The 13,158-nt window shown below is 54.1% G+C and overlaps 2 protein-coding genes across 2 annotated transcripts; one reads left to right on the top strand and one right to left on the bottom strand.

Annotated features, from left to right (window-relative positions):
• Positions 1–772: 772 nt before the first annotated feature.
• On the top strand, positions 773–3,318 carry CCMA1212_010860 (S-M checkpoint control protein rad4; the record flags this gene model as incomplete). The annotated part of the gene is made up of 2 exons (XM_073707887.1): positions 773–877; positions 943–3,318. 2 exons carry the CDS (start codon positions 773–775, stop codon positions 3,316–3,318), a joined length of 2,481 nt encoding a protein of 826 aa, XP_073553609.1.
• Positions 3,319–4,157: 839 nt separating this feature from the next.
• On the bottom strand, positions 4,158–7,136 carry CCMA1212_010859 (uncharacterized protein; the record flags this gene model as incomplete). The annotated part of the gene is made up of 2 exons (XM_073707886.1): positions 4,158–4,281; positions 4,375–7,136. 2 exons carry the CDS (start codon positions 7,134–7,136, stop codon positions 4,158–4,160), a joined length of 2,886 nt encoding a protein of 961 aa, XP_073553618.1.
• Positions 7,137–13,158: the final 6,022 nt, after the last annotated feature.

Below are 13,158 nucleotides of genomic sequence, written 5' to 3'. Positions count from 1 at the left end.
GCTGGGGCCACAGGCCGAGATGCAGGTAGGTGCCTAACTGGTGTTGACTTCAGGTGCTGTAGTGGCGAGGCTCTGGTTCATGCTGAGTCGTGAACTTGCATGTGAGAGCCTCGAATGTGCTGCATGGACTCGAGCATTTGTATTACTTACTTCAAAACTGCCTTAATACTACGAGTATAATGTCGTAACCAGTCAGATATACAGTCAAGCATTGCACATAAACCGACCATCGAGCGATTCAGTTGATGCCCAGCAAGTCTCAGCATGCAAGACATGGACGCTGCTGGTCTGCATGTGGGGAGCAAGGAACGGACATGCACTCAGTATTTCCTCATATCTCGCATGGTCGCTTCATCCTCAAGCTTGTAGTATCAGACGCTTAAAAGTATGTACATCATATTTCAGATTCCAAGTCAATGAGTTCCTTTGTTCTTGCAGAGTGCGTCGTCCCTCTGCTGCTCTTTGACGTTCTTGGTCTAATAGTGAAGCTAGAGCCATCATAATAGCGCCGCACTGTGATTGAGCCACTAAATGGCCCTAGATATGAGACACCCCACTTCAGCAGCAGCTCCCGTTTAGCAAGCAAACACAGTGTGAAGCACTCCAATCAACGCGCTTCGGCTGTGTACATGCACCGAGACGCGTCTTGTCTCTTATCGTCCGTCTTGCTATCAACCTCATTAGATTTCCACCACCAGCCAAAGCAACAGACAGTGGCTGCATGCGCCGCAACCTGCTCCTGTGCGTGATCGAGCCGGTCATGTCATGAACCATGGCGTCTCACCACTCTTCCGAAGATGAAGGCGACGGCTTCGACCCCTCGGTGCCGTTCCAGGGCGTCATTGTGTGCTGCACCAGCATCCCACCAGACCAGCGGGTTCGTTGAAGCGTCACGGATAGCATCGCTTACAGCACAGAATCTGACCTTGATGCCTCAAACAGACGGACATTGCCCAAAAGGTGGCCGAGCTCGGCGGCGTGCACAAATACGACCTGACGCCCGACGTCACGCATCTCGTCGTCGGCGACTATGACACCCCCAAGTATCGCCATGTCGCCCGCGAGAGGGCCGACATCAAGGCCATGGACGCCGCCTGGATCAACGCCGTCAACGAGCTATGGAAGAACGACGACGAGATTGACCTTGTCGCCCTGGAGAAGCGGCACCAGCTCAAGGCACTGGAGACGAGCGGCGCCGAGCCGTCATCGCAGGAGGACACATCGCAAGCGGCCCGCGGATCGCTGCTGATATGCTTGACGGGCTTCGGCGACGAGAGAGACAAGATTGCAGAGATGATTACGCAGAACGGCGGCCGGTACACTGGCGATCTAACCAGGAGGTGTTCGCATCTGATTGTCAACAAACCCGAGGGCAAGAAGTTCACAGCGGCCAAGGCGTGGGGGCTACACACGGTCACGCTGGACTGGCTCGTACAGAGTGTCGAACGCGGCATGATCCTGGAGGAATCCAAGTTTGATCCGCTATTGCCACCGGAGGAGCAGGGCGTCGGCGCTTGGGTGAAGAAGGATCCCAAGAGGTCATCGCTAGGCAAGAGAGCAAGGTCAGCCATCGTCGGCGGCGGACGAGACGAAGGAATGAGGAAGCTTCGCAAAACGGCTAGCATGAAGCTGAGCTCACAAAGAAACGATCTCTGGGGAGATATACTGGGTAGATCTGCCTCGAGGGAGTACCTTTTTGCCCACGAGAACTCGCCTGGAGCGCCCGCTGCCGCTCCAACGCCAGCCTCGCAGGTCCCGACGCAGCCCGGCTACTCTCTCGCCCAGGAGGACCAGGGCGTCTTTGCCAACTGCGTCTTTGTCGTCCATGGGTTCCCACAACAGAGAGCGGCGATCCTGGAGCAGACTGTCGCGACTCTCGGCGGCAGCATCGCCTCATCCCTGCATTCTCCTGCCATGCTGTCTCAGCCAACAGATCCCGAGCACTACCGATTCCTCATAGTTCCTCAGACTTCGCAACCCGCAACCCACCCCGAGGTACCAAACGAACACATCCACGTCATCACCGAGTTCTACATCGAAAACTGCCTACACAACAAGCGGTTCTTCAGCCCCAATGAGCAGGTCCTCGGGCGGCCGTTCCCCCTGTTCCCCATCCCTGCGTTTTCGAACTTGACCGTGTGCAGCGCCGCCTTTACCGGGATCGAGCTCAACCAAGTTGCCAGAGGCGTCGCTCAGCTGGGAGGCAAGTATGAAGAGTCATTCCGTCGGTCAACAAACGTGCTCGTGTGCAAGTCCCTCGTGGCGATGCGCAAGGAAAAGCTCAAGTGCGCGCTCGACTGGGGCGTGCCTGTTGTCTCAGCGGACTGGCTGTGGGAGTGCATATCCAGCGGCAGCCTGGTGCCCATCCAAGACTTTGTATACCCGGAACTCAGGAAACGCCGTGTCAAGCGGCGAGATCCGCGAGATCCGTTTGTCAACGAGGAGGACGAGGCGGAGACTGCCCAGCAGCCTCGAAAGGCCCCGGAGACGAAAACCGCGGCAAAGCCTACCGTCGATGCAACCGCCTTTGACAAGGACGTCCCCGGAAGAAGCCGCGCCAAGCAGACGCTCGACTCCATCACATCCGCAGACTTTATAACGGCACGAACGCATCCGGCTGAGACCGCATTGGCTCTCTCCGAACTGTCGTCGGCCGCGCTCAACGTGTCGCCAAAGCAGCCAGCAGCCAAGGGCCCCGTGTCCCGCACCATATCCGCGCCCGCCAAGCTGCCTCCCGTCGAGGAACAGCAGAACACAGCACCTCCTCGTCTTCCCGCAGCCTCAGAGCCAAGGGAGCTCCCAGATACAATACAGCCAAAGCAGCAATCAGTTCCACCTCCTGAACCAACAAAACAGACTCCCCAACCTCCCGAAACAGCAACAGCGGCAAAAGAGCCATCCGCCGAAGAAATCGAAAAGCAACGCCAGCTTGCCGCCGCCGCCGCCGAACTCCGCCAGGGCCTCACCTCCGCCCTCTCCGATCTCACCGGCTCCGAAGCCGCGACGCGTGACCAACCCGACACCCGCGTCCTGCGTCGTCGCCGACAAAAGATTCTCGGTCGCGCAATCAGCAACGCTTCCAACGCGAGCAGTGCCGCCAGCATCGACGGTGCGGCTCATCCGCCTCGCGCTCTCCAAGAGGACGACGAAGACGAGCTGGAAGGGGGAAAGCGGTCTCCGCCGGCAACGCAGCTCGAGTATCGCGATCCAGAAGCGATGGAGACAAAGGCCATGCTGATGAGTAGGATGACTGGTGCTTCCGTAGAAGGGACATCGTCAGAGGGGCTCGGACGGACGAGGTCTTCGAGGAGGAGGTGAAGAAGAAGGTATCACCTTTGATTAGGATTACAATAGGCGTCATATTTGCTGCTTTTGCTCCGTCCTTTAGGAATTGTTGGGATATATAGGAGCCTGGGAGAATTAGGGAGCATTACATGATTTTGCGAGGCCTAAAAAGGGGGAAAGAGCTTTGATTTTTTTTTTTTTTTCCTTCTTTTTCTTTCTGGGTGGGAATTGGGTTTGAATAGCGTTGGGATTAATGTACTCATATATGACGGTTTATGATGATTTGATTCCTGGCATTTGACGTGAACGGACACGGTTCATTGCTGGCATCAAGCCAGACACGGGGGAGAAAAGGGGCAAAACAATCAATTGGTAACACCATTATGTAGCCCTCCAACGACTCAGTTTCTCCAAACCCCATTATTGTTCGCCTTACCCACCCTTTGTTAAAGAAAGTAGATCCATTATTAGACAAAGTGAGTAGAAAGACAGAATTGGAAAAGAAAAATTAAAAAGGAAAGAAAAAACAAGGGGAAAAAAAAAAGACTCCCCATTGTGTTCCTACCGGGCATCTATGGCCGACTCCCAATGCACCATATCCCTGACGTCAAAGAATTAGGAAATTAGAGAAATTACAGGATGATGCCTCCCTCTAGCCATAGAATGCAATACCCCCAGCGCAACCCATTAGAACGCAACCATCTGCAAGGAAGCAGAGAATAGACAAAACGGGAAAACAGCGTAAACACCCACTCTAGAAGCCGGCCATCTAACCCGAAAGGCAATGACAAAGATCGCCAAAACGCCCCGTTCTTCTCCCGATGCCCATGTCAAGTGTCCAGCCGAAGCCACGACGCGCAACTTACCAACGCCTATCCGACGACAGGTGGCGCGGGCGAGGAGACTGGTCTGCTGCTCTCCTTGCTCGAGCGCTCGCGTTCTTCATCGGGGAGAACATCCGACTGCATGGCTGCCCAGCGGCGCTGCAGCTCCTCCCTATCACACCAGCTCTGTCAGTATACAAGTTCTTCAAATACAAGCTTGGGGGGAACGGATGAGAAAGAAGTAAAAGAAAAAGGGGGAACCCACGGAGATCCCTCAGTGGTCCTAACCCCCATTCCCTGCAGGACCTTGATCAGCCTTCTAAGCGTTCTCTCCCGCTTGAAAGACGCAATCACATCCCCTCTCGGTTCAATATGTGGTGAGCTTTGCGGGCTACGTTGACTCGTGACGAGATGCGCCTTGAGCTCTCGCCGGTTCCAGACCACCTCGACCAAGTCGTCCAGCCGCACGTCAAAGCTAATGGGCTCCCTGAGCGCGCGCCAAGTGACGGGATCTCCCTGTTTCAAGATCTGGTGCTCCAGGCGCCTCTCCTCCTTGTTCCAGTGCAGGTACTGCGTCAGCCCGGCCGGGGTCGTGTACAGGCGCGACTTGATCTGGTCGATCCGAAAGTCGTTTTGCGTAAGGGGCATGCCGCTCGAGACGTCCTTGTCGGTAAACTCGGCGGTGTCGTCGACGGTGACTCGGTACGGCCGAATAGACGGAGACAGCGACCTGGCGCGCTTGGTGATGGGACCTCCAGGAACCGGGGTTCGGATCTCCAGCACCATGCTATTGTGCAGGGTTTCCGACGTGAATTCCCTCGACGGCCGTTCCTTCTCCTCCCTATTGCGAGATGGTGAGCCGAAGCTCGGCCGCTTCCGCTTCGAGGCAGTGGGCGCATCAGCCGGTATGGCGTCGCTCCGACGGTGCGCCTTGGAGCCTCGCGGCCGGCCAATGTTCTTCATCCCGCATTCTTCTCGCAGCTGGGCTATTTTGGGATCGTGGTAGAAGCCGCGAATGGCTTCCGCTGGCTTGAAATCGCTGCCCAGCTCCTCCCACAGCTCGTGCAGACGGTGGCGCATCCACTCGACAGGCTCAACGTCAATCTTGCCTTTCGCCTTGAAATGCTGCAGTTCGCGCAGAGCATGACACATGCGGAAGAGGGTGTCGTAGGAAGTAATGCTGCCCTTGCCATACGACGTGTACTTTTTGCTGAGAAGCTGAAAAGGGCTGATCTCGCCGTCCTCTAAAAACTTGACAATCTCCCTGCCACGATTTACCTGCCGTCCCAGCTGGAATCGCTTAGTGGCCTTGTCCTCTTTGCTGCCCCTTTTCGCCAAGGCTACTTTGTGCTCGCCTTCGCAATGGGCCAACAGCGGCTCGATCGCCTTCTGAAGGTTGGGCCAGTCGGGATCCCAGTAAGGGTGAGAAGGATCGATCTTCTCCAGAGGCACGCCGGCTACAATCTCGGGCTCGGTGTACACCCCGTCCTTGTGCTTGAGAACGAGTACCTCCTTGGTGATTTTAGGGAGGGGCAGTATGCTCTCTGACCGTCCAGGAGACGATTTGAGGGAACGCGGAGTGGGAGTCTCAAAATCCTGCGACGGTGGCCGACTTGGCGGGATGTTAGCTGGTGTGAATCTGGTAGTCGTGGGATACGCTTTCGGTTCAGGGCCGCCTCGGGAAGTCGACGGCTGCTCGGCTTGGTGTAGTGAGGGTCGACTGGTGGGCAGGCCTCGCCTCTCCTGGACGGTAGACTTGGCAGGGTTGCTGGGCAAAGTCGTAGCACTGGTGGTTTCCTGCTCGGTCTGCTTAGGAGGCTCTCGCGACGTGTCTGCTTCTATTCCTCCTTTTGAGATGTCGTCTTCTTGTGGTGGCGCATCTCTGTCCTCCAAGGTTCTATCTGCCCCAGTATCATCTGATATCTCCTTCGGCACCTCTACTTCCGGAGCAGGTCCCGCAGAAGAACCCTCTTCATCTGCAACCAGAGCGGCTCCGTGGCAGCCCTGGCGATTCCACTCACAGTTGCCACATTTTTGAAAAAGGGGAGTGCCAATGATGATGCAGTCGTCAAAAGCGCCCTGATTCTTGTTACAGGATAGGCACCTCTTGCCCTGGATCTCGCCAATGGCTTGTATCATGCAAGACAGCCACTTGACCCCTTTCGCCTCTGTGTGATCGTAGATGGCGGCGAGATGGTCGGTGGTAAACTTGCGGCCGCGGCGAACCTTGACGTCGCGCTTGATGGACATGTTGAGAATAGCCTTGACCCACTGATTCCACGGCTCTGTTTTATAGATTGGTCCGATGACCTGGCCGTCAGCGTCGACGAGGTTTGCGAGGACGATCGGGTCCTTGGGAACGCTTCTGAGTGTGGCCGACGGCACCAGGGGCGCGATGGGCGTCTTAGCGGCGACCTGCCTGGTGATGATGGCCGACTCAGATGGACTAGGCCGCGATGGCAGGTCGTTCCAGTGCTCGGCTCCGTTAGCCTCTGTCGATACGCTTTCGGTGCGTTCGCCCATGGTGGCAGAGCCTTCAGGGGCCTCGGCAGCTTTGTCGGCAGCGCCATCGTCCCCCTCGCCAGCCTGATCCTGAGTAGCCACCTTGCCATCCGGAGTAGCCACCTTACCCGTGCGCTTGTCCCGAAACCAGCGAACCATGGTGTTGATCTGATTCTCCCTGTGTTGCAGCCAATGTTGCTCAGCATGCGCATATTCCTTCTCTATCCTGAGTCTCTCGTTCGCTTTTCCATTGTAATCGAGAACGACGTGGGCCAGCTCTCTCTCGACCTGGTTGAGCTGCAGAGCGAGCTTCTCGCGGATCTTGGTCAGCTCCTCGCGCTGCCCGTCCAAAGTGCCGAGCTCGACTTTGGCCTTGGTCAGGGCGAGTTCGTATCCTCTCACGAACTCGGCATGCTCGGCCTCTATTTGAGCCAGAAAAGCTGGCCAGAACTTGCCCTCGGCTTGGTTCACGGCAGCCTCGCGCTGGTCGGCAGGGAGATGCCCCAATATGGTTTCGTCGTCCATCCTCCTCGTTTGATATTGCTGCCTGATACGTCTGGATATTGTCCCTCCTAGAAATCCTGCTCAGGCTGTTCGTCGATGGAAGAAACCAATCACTATTCAAACGAATGGTAAATATTCGGTTTGCCGCTGATAGTCTCCTATGTTTCGGACTCCCCAAGGATACAAGGGAGGCTCAACCATAGTCGCCCGGAAGCTCGATACTGTAAAGGGTGTCAGCAGCCCACGGCTCTCATCGTTCTCTCAATCGCTCTGGACCAAGTGATGACGACGCAACAGCCATGGAAGAGACTGACAGCTATCATACAAGTTGGACGCGCTGGTGAGTGCATGCGGCGAGGACTGGCTATAAACCGGTCTTGGGGTGACACCAGGCCAGGCAGATGGTAGATATAAGGCGGGGAGGGGCGTGTAGGATAGCAACAAAGAGCTACGCCTACCCATCATGGTTAGTCACCCGACAAGGCAGAAGAAGAAGAGCCATGGAAGAAGCAGGCATCATCGGTTGGAGGCGCCGCAGGGAAAGGGTGTAGACACCCATGGGAATATCAAGGGCAGTGCTTCGAACTGTGAGGTATCCAGTACTCAGCATGTGGAGGCGGATGTTTGTCAGGGGATAGAGTACTAGTCGGTACCCCTGCTTCGTTGTTTGTGAGCAGATGTAAGAGCACAAACATCGGCCAGATAGGTGGGTAAGAGTGAGAAGGTACACACGAAATGCCGTCACGAGCAAGGGACTGGCCAGCTTCTGCAGCGGTATTCCGCGGGAGCCACGAGGTGGCGCTGGCCACGGTCACAAAGGAAGGGTAAGGGAAGAAACGACAGGGTAAGGGGAGAAGCAGAGGCAAGGGGTAGATGAAGCTAGACGAGAAGCTGAAAAGAGCGAGGCAGAAACGGTGGCCCACAGCGGGCTGTAGATGCTCGACGACAGTAGGCTCAAGCTCAAGTACAAGACCAGCGGAGACACAAGGCGCGGGCGGCACAGACCGCATCGAGAGAACACAAATCCAACAAGCTGAGAGTCGACTGACCTGGTTGGTCGTTTCGAGACCGGTAGTTGCAGTATTACTGATCACTTCCAAGGCGAGGAATCCGGCTCCACTGAGGGTTCTCGGACATGGATGATCTGGTGCTGGTATCGCTCGGGATTCGCACTTGGCAATGGTGTATCGTATCGTCTCGATAGAAGCTGGTAATAATGAGCGATTGCCGACTCCAGAACCTGAAGTGGGCAGCGTCGCGACGCAAGGGAAGAGCTGAGGGCCGAATACAGGCAACGATGACGGAAATACGGCATATCTAGAGATACATTGGGGGCGAAGCAGCCGGGAGATGATGCGGAAGAGAAGAGGAGGAGGAGGAGGGGGCGGTTATGACGAGGAGGCGAGATGGCTGAATCTTGACATAGACGATGAAAGAATAACGAGAAAATTGCGCACATGGCAGTGCGATAGAGAGAGACGAAGGATGAGAAAGACGAAGCCGAAGAAGGAGAAGAAGAAGAAGAAGAATGAAGAGGAAGGGAAGCAATCGAGAGCGAGGCGATTCACGGCTTGGGGGAAATTACCTACGGGCTGCACCTGCCAACTGCCAACTGCATTGCCGGCTGCAAGCGCCTGTCCAACAGCCCTGCGGTACCTTCCCAGATAGCACCTTGACAGAGCAGACGAGGATCTCTTGTTCCTACGACACGCAAAATAGAAGAGATGCAAAAAGGGAGAGTGAGTGATGCAGTGAGAGACTGAAAGGAGTGGGAAGGGCACAAGGATATATTAAGAGGTAGGACGAAGGTGGTCGACAGACAAAGGCAGGAGTAACGGGCACTAAACGAACGATCAAATAAGGTAATCAAGGCCCCCTAGCCGATACCTACTAGTAGTGCGAGGCGCCTGTAGCGAGCACCTCGTTTGCGACGAGTTTGCGTCGGTCGCATGTACCAGCAACACAGTCGGGAAAGGCATTTATGGCCTCATCTCGAGTGCGTGGACATGTATCGATACTTGAATGAGTCAACACCTACTGAAACCAGTACTAGGGCAATGCTGTACTGTACCACTCGCTATCAAGGCCGATTCAACAGGCAATGCCGGAGGCTGAGTTGGCCCCCCCCTAATAATAAAGAAGCAATAAAAAAATGCAAGAACAAACAAAGCAAATGGAAAGGGCCGGACCTAAGCGATAGCCTACTACTAACCCAACCAGCGTGTCTCTCGTAGCGGCCAGCCTCTGTTCGAAACCGGTTATTGTTGATGACAAACAGGTGCTGATTGGAGCAATAATATGATGAGCAGGCTGGGTTGGTTGGGGAGCAGCAAGGAGGGCTTCAGACTGGGCGAATGTACAGGTACGGCAGCTTTCTGTCTTGTCCAGGCAGAGCGAATGCTAATAAGGCAAGGCAAGGCACCTGCGGCTCGGATCCCCCGCCCTTTGTTTCCTAATTTTTTTGTCTTTGGATCCCTATTTTCTTATTTGGCTAGTTAGTTACTTTGCCTTTCCTCTTCCTGAGCTAGTTCTTGTATTACGAGTCAAAAAGCCCACGTCAAGGCCAGTCGGAGTTTAGTATTGCCCAGCCAGGAAAGATAGACATCACGAAATAGTCCTGTGCCTGTCCTCTCCTTTTCCCGTCTCTTTTCTTTTCTATTCCATTCTGGCAGCAATACACGGAGTTACGGAGGATAGTCAGGACCTGCATCTCCGACTATCATCCACTGGACAGAGCATTGAGGGTCACACTATTACTTCAGCTTCGTCTTGGTGCCCGTCTTACCTATATCCATACTAGGCAATAATCAGGCGCTTGCAGCCGCCAAGAAGGGAAAAGAGCATAGTAAAAAGCTTCTTTTGCTGCTCCCACCAGATGCGCTCAGAACATTGAAGGTTATCAGAAAAGGATAGGGCGAGAGACGAGGCAAAAAAAGATGGTTGAGTCAGAAAATAAGCAAACGCCTCGACAACGTCATAAAGGAAAGGCCACAGCCCGCCTGTCGTCACCTATTCTCTTGTCCGTTACAGAGGCGCGAGTAATTCCGGGGACAGACGGATTTCTGAAGCGTGTGCTGACTAGATGCGATACGACAGCGGCTGGAGTTGGGAAGAAGGACGCCAAGGAGCTCAAAACGACCGTCATGCTGCAGCTCGGGAATCAATCCCCATCATATACGACCTATACTAGTCAGTCGTGCTCCAACTTGGACTGTGAGCGCGGCTCGCCTCGTTTCTATTCGTCCATCGTCTCGTCCGTCCGTCCTCCTGGTCTAAGCTAGGAGCCAAATCCTACCGCACTATCTCGTTGTCTGGTTGTCATGCTCGTACCGGGAACGAGCACCAGACTGGATCCCAAATCCATCTAGCATCCTTCAATCAACCAACGCAAGAACACATCTTATATTCTAGCTTCGAATGCGGATATACAGTGCACGAGGATCGTCACGGCACGCATACTATTTCCTTTAGGATGAATCTCTCGAGTCATTCGACTTTGACCTGCGTCCTGCGGAATAGGACACGGGGTTTGGCCCCTATGTATGCCGTCTTCGCCGCCATTTGTCTTGTCCGCTCGCTGCCCGCTCGTTGTCCGCCCGTCTGCCACCAGGATCTTCCTATCTGCATGTCTTTTCGTTGGCTTCTCTTTCTAGTGATATGATTCTGACAAAAAGCAGACAAACCAGCTAGTAGTAATTAATGCCCATCTCCGGCCCCACGCACTCCCCCCCCGGACCCCGGACGGACTCGCAAGAACTCCTACTGTATAACTTCGTTGGTCCCCGAGATTTCCGTCTCCTTGCTAAAATAGCCCACAAAACTATATCTTACGGCCTTAAGAGCGGCCAAGCCCTTCGATAAGCGGATTTCCGCAGATGACATAGAAGAGGGACCCGAAAAGGCCGCCCCCTTGCTTGCAGCTACGCATGGCAGTTTGGGCACAATTATGGGCCGGAAGCCTCACGCGCCTGTTGCAAATCGACTACACAACTTTCAAGATGCTACGCGCCAGTCTTTCAAGAGGCTCAATAGATACAAGTATTTGCTTTCTTATTTTTCTTCTAGTGAGGAAAACGATCGTCACTGTTCCTCATGCAGCTTAGCCAGCAAGAACGGATGCTGTGCACCCACGCATCTTCCAACGCGATGCCCAACAGGCATGGAGGCAGCAACGCAACAACCCGAAGGTTGATGCTAATAAGAGCGTTCCCATCATCAGAAACTTTATATTACTCTCTGCCTACCTTCTCATCATTGAAGCCACTTCCGTGCCTCCTTCGTACTACTACCCCATGTAACACTGCACTACTTCGTGCCCGTCTGATGATCTACAACATAGCCTCCATTTTCACGTGCGAGCCACATACCATCCGCATCTGGCATTCTTTCCGAATAACCTCTGGTTGTCTTGTCCTAATATATAATCTTCATTTCTCACATGGCTAATGCCACACCAAACGCCGGCAGAGGAGAACCACCAGATGCCCACCTGTGCTATAAAGCTTCATGCCAGGTCTCTCCTTAACAGCATGTCAATTCGCCCGTGTTCCGGTCTCGTTCTCCCTCTTGAATTGGTCTTCGTGTCGTCCGACCCCTGTCCCCAGCCGGTCCGTGGCCAGCATCCAAGTCTGCATCGGGTAGTAGTAACATTATTCGCTTAGTCCTGAAGCATATCTATTAAGCAAAGGGGCGATGGTCAGGTGAAGTATCCAACAAATCAGGATAGAATCCTTGAACAAACCGACATTACCCAGCGGTGATACAAAGCCAAGCCTGGCGCAGCACACAATACTATACAACAGCGTGGGAGCGAGCGTCAACACCGTGTTAAGAGTTACACCAACTGTCGCTCCTGTTCTCCTGTTCCATCCAGAAGTAAGCTTCGTACCTGTACATGGACCAAACGTAAGAGGGCAGTCGTACATCCTACTGCCGGTCCATTCAGACGCTCGCCCGCCCCTTGTCAGCAAAGCCCAATTCCGGCCATTCATATGGCAGCATCAGTCATCTACCATCATCACCATCATCGTAGGGCGGCATCAGTTCCCACCTGGCTAGCACCTCTTGGCTCTCTACGTGTCCAAATTCTCCCGGCAGATGAAATTTTATCACTATTCGTATACGCGAAGCACCCCTTCTCACTCAGGCTAAGCAAGCAAACCCCGACAGAAGGCGGCAAAACCCCCGTCAGGGCGGAAAGCCACACACGTTGGGAACCCAAGCAAATCTAAGGCTTCCTTCGCTTCTATCGCTTGCCTATTGTATACCAACTGAAAAAAGAAAAGCCCTTGGCTATGACCAGCAAATATTCACGCAGATCTGCCATGAATCGATTCCTAGAAGGGCAGCATTATCAATCAATCGGCCCTCTTCCGCCTCGTCGGAACTCCTGTTCTCCACACATGCTTGAACACGCGTTGAGAGACCCCCACGTAAGGTTGGGCCTCTCATCTTTCTCCTCTCAGCGGTTTCTTTTACCTGTAAAAACATAACGAAGGGCTCAGAGCGTGACTTGTTGAGTACGATCAATCTGCCGACCTACCTACGGAATCCTAGTTCGTGATGTGTAACGGCTCGGCTAGCCAACTCTTACCTGATGCCACAAAGCCCAAATACCCTCATTGCTTACAGAGCATAGACTGTCAATGTCATATTCAACTATTCAATCATCGATCCCTACCTTTCCTGTGACAAGTCCCACCGGCCGGAACCAGCACGGCGGCGTCACACGAGGGAACTCGCACAACCGAGCATCTTCACAGCAACACTGCCGGCACTCGCTCCCTGCACCCGCAATCGGTGCGGCCTTCGGTACTCAGTGATGCTCAACAAGGAAAATACCAGGGGAGGAGCATGCATGACCCTTTTTTTTTTTTCCTCTTCACTCCCTCCCCTCGAAACGATCTCCTCCTTTGGGAGGATAGGCGCCCCATCCACAACTGAAGAGGCGTCGTCGTTTCTTTCTCGCCTTTTCCGCCCTTTCACCCGAAAATAAGCGCCTCTCCTTTTTTTTTTTTTTTTTTTTTTTTTTTTTTTTTTTTTT

The sequence above is a fragment of the Trichoderma ghanense genome (genome assembly GCF_004382785.1).
Source record: "Trichoderma ghanense strain CCMA-1212 chromosome Unknown scaffold_34, whole genome shotgun sequence".
NCBI classification, from domain to species: Eukaryota; Fungi; Ascomycota; class Sordariomycetes; order Hypocreales; family Hypocreaceae; genus Trichoderma; species Trichoderma ghanense.
Note: the sequence above shows the minus strand (reverse complement) of the source record. Positions and strands in the feature narration are given on the sequence as shown.